The 506-nt window shown below is 40.9% G+C and overlaps 1 protein-coding gene across 1 annotated transcript; it reads right to left on the minus strand.

The window, feature by feature from the left end:
- Positions 1–4: 4 nt before the first annotated feature.
- Positions 5–502, minus strand: LOC104774883 (probable glutathione peroxidase 4; the record flags this gene model as incomplete). Its single annotated transcript, XM_010499281.1, has 3 exons — positions 5–100; positions 203–321; positions 409–502. Coding segments are annotated over 3 exons (309 nt in total), but the record flags the coding sequence as incomplete, so codon positions are not given.
- Between the last annotated feature and the right edge of the window lie 4 nt (positions 503–506).

The following is a 506-nucleotide window of genomic DNA, read 5'->3' on the forward strand; positions in this document are numbered from 1 at the left end:
ACTTGGTGAAGTTCCACTTAATTCTGGAACCCCAAAAAGTGGGTTTACTTGCCTTAAGGAATTTGTAGAGTGGTGCAGCGTTTTGACCGTTTACGCGTACCTAATCCCACATTCACAACTCGCAAGTGTAAATGGATTTCATAATAATTATATATAAATAAAAAAAACTCAATCCAAGCGTCCTGATCTGATCTCTACCTACCTTCTGGAAAACAGGGTATTCTGCTTTAAAGCGTGTACAGGCAAACTCTTGAGCTTCTTGACTTGTGCCTGGCTCCTGGTATAGAAACTGGTTGCAAGGGAATGCCAAGATCTCAAACTCTGAAAACGAGGTCATGAAATGGTAAAGTTAACAAAAGGAGATGAGCTTGCACAACTGCATAACAAAAGCCCTAAATTAATCATGACCTTGGTCCTTGTATTTCCGGTAAAGTTCGGTGAGCTGGGTATAGTTAGATTCGGTGAAACCGCTGTTTGCACAAACCAAAGGATTAACGAGCGATGAA

The sequence above is a fragment of the Camelina sativa genome, unplaced genomic scaffold (genome assembly GCF_000633955.1).
Source record: "Camelina sativa cultivar DH55 unplaced genomic scaffold, Cs unpScaffold06436, whole genome shotgun sequence".
Taxonomy (NCBI): Eukaryota; Viridiplantae; Streptophyta; class Magnoliopsida; order Brassicales; family Brassicaceae; genus Camelina; species Camelina sativa.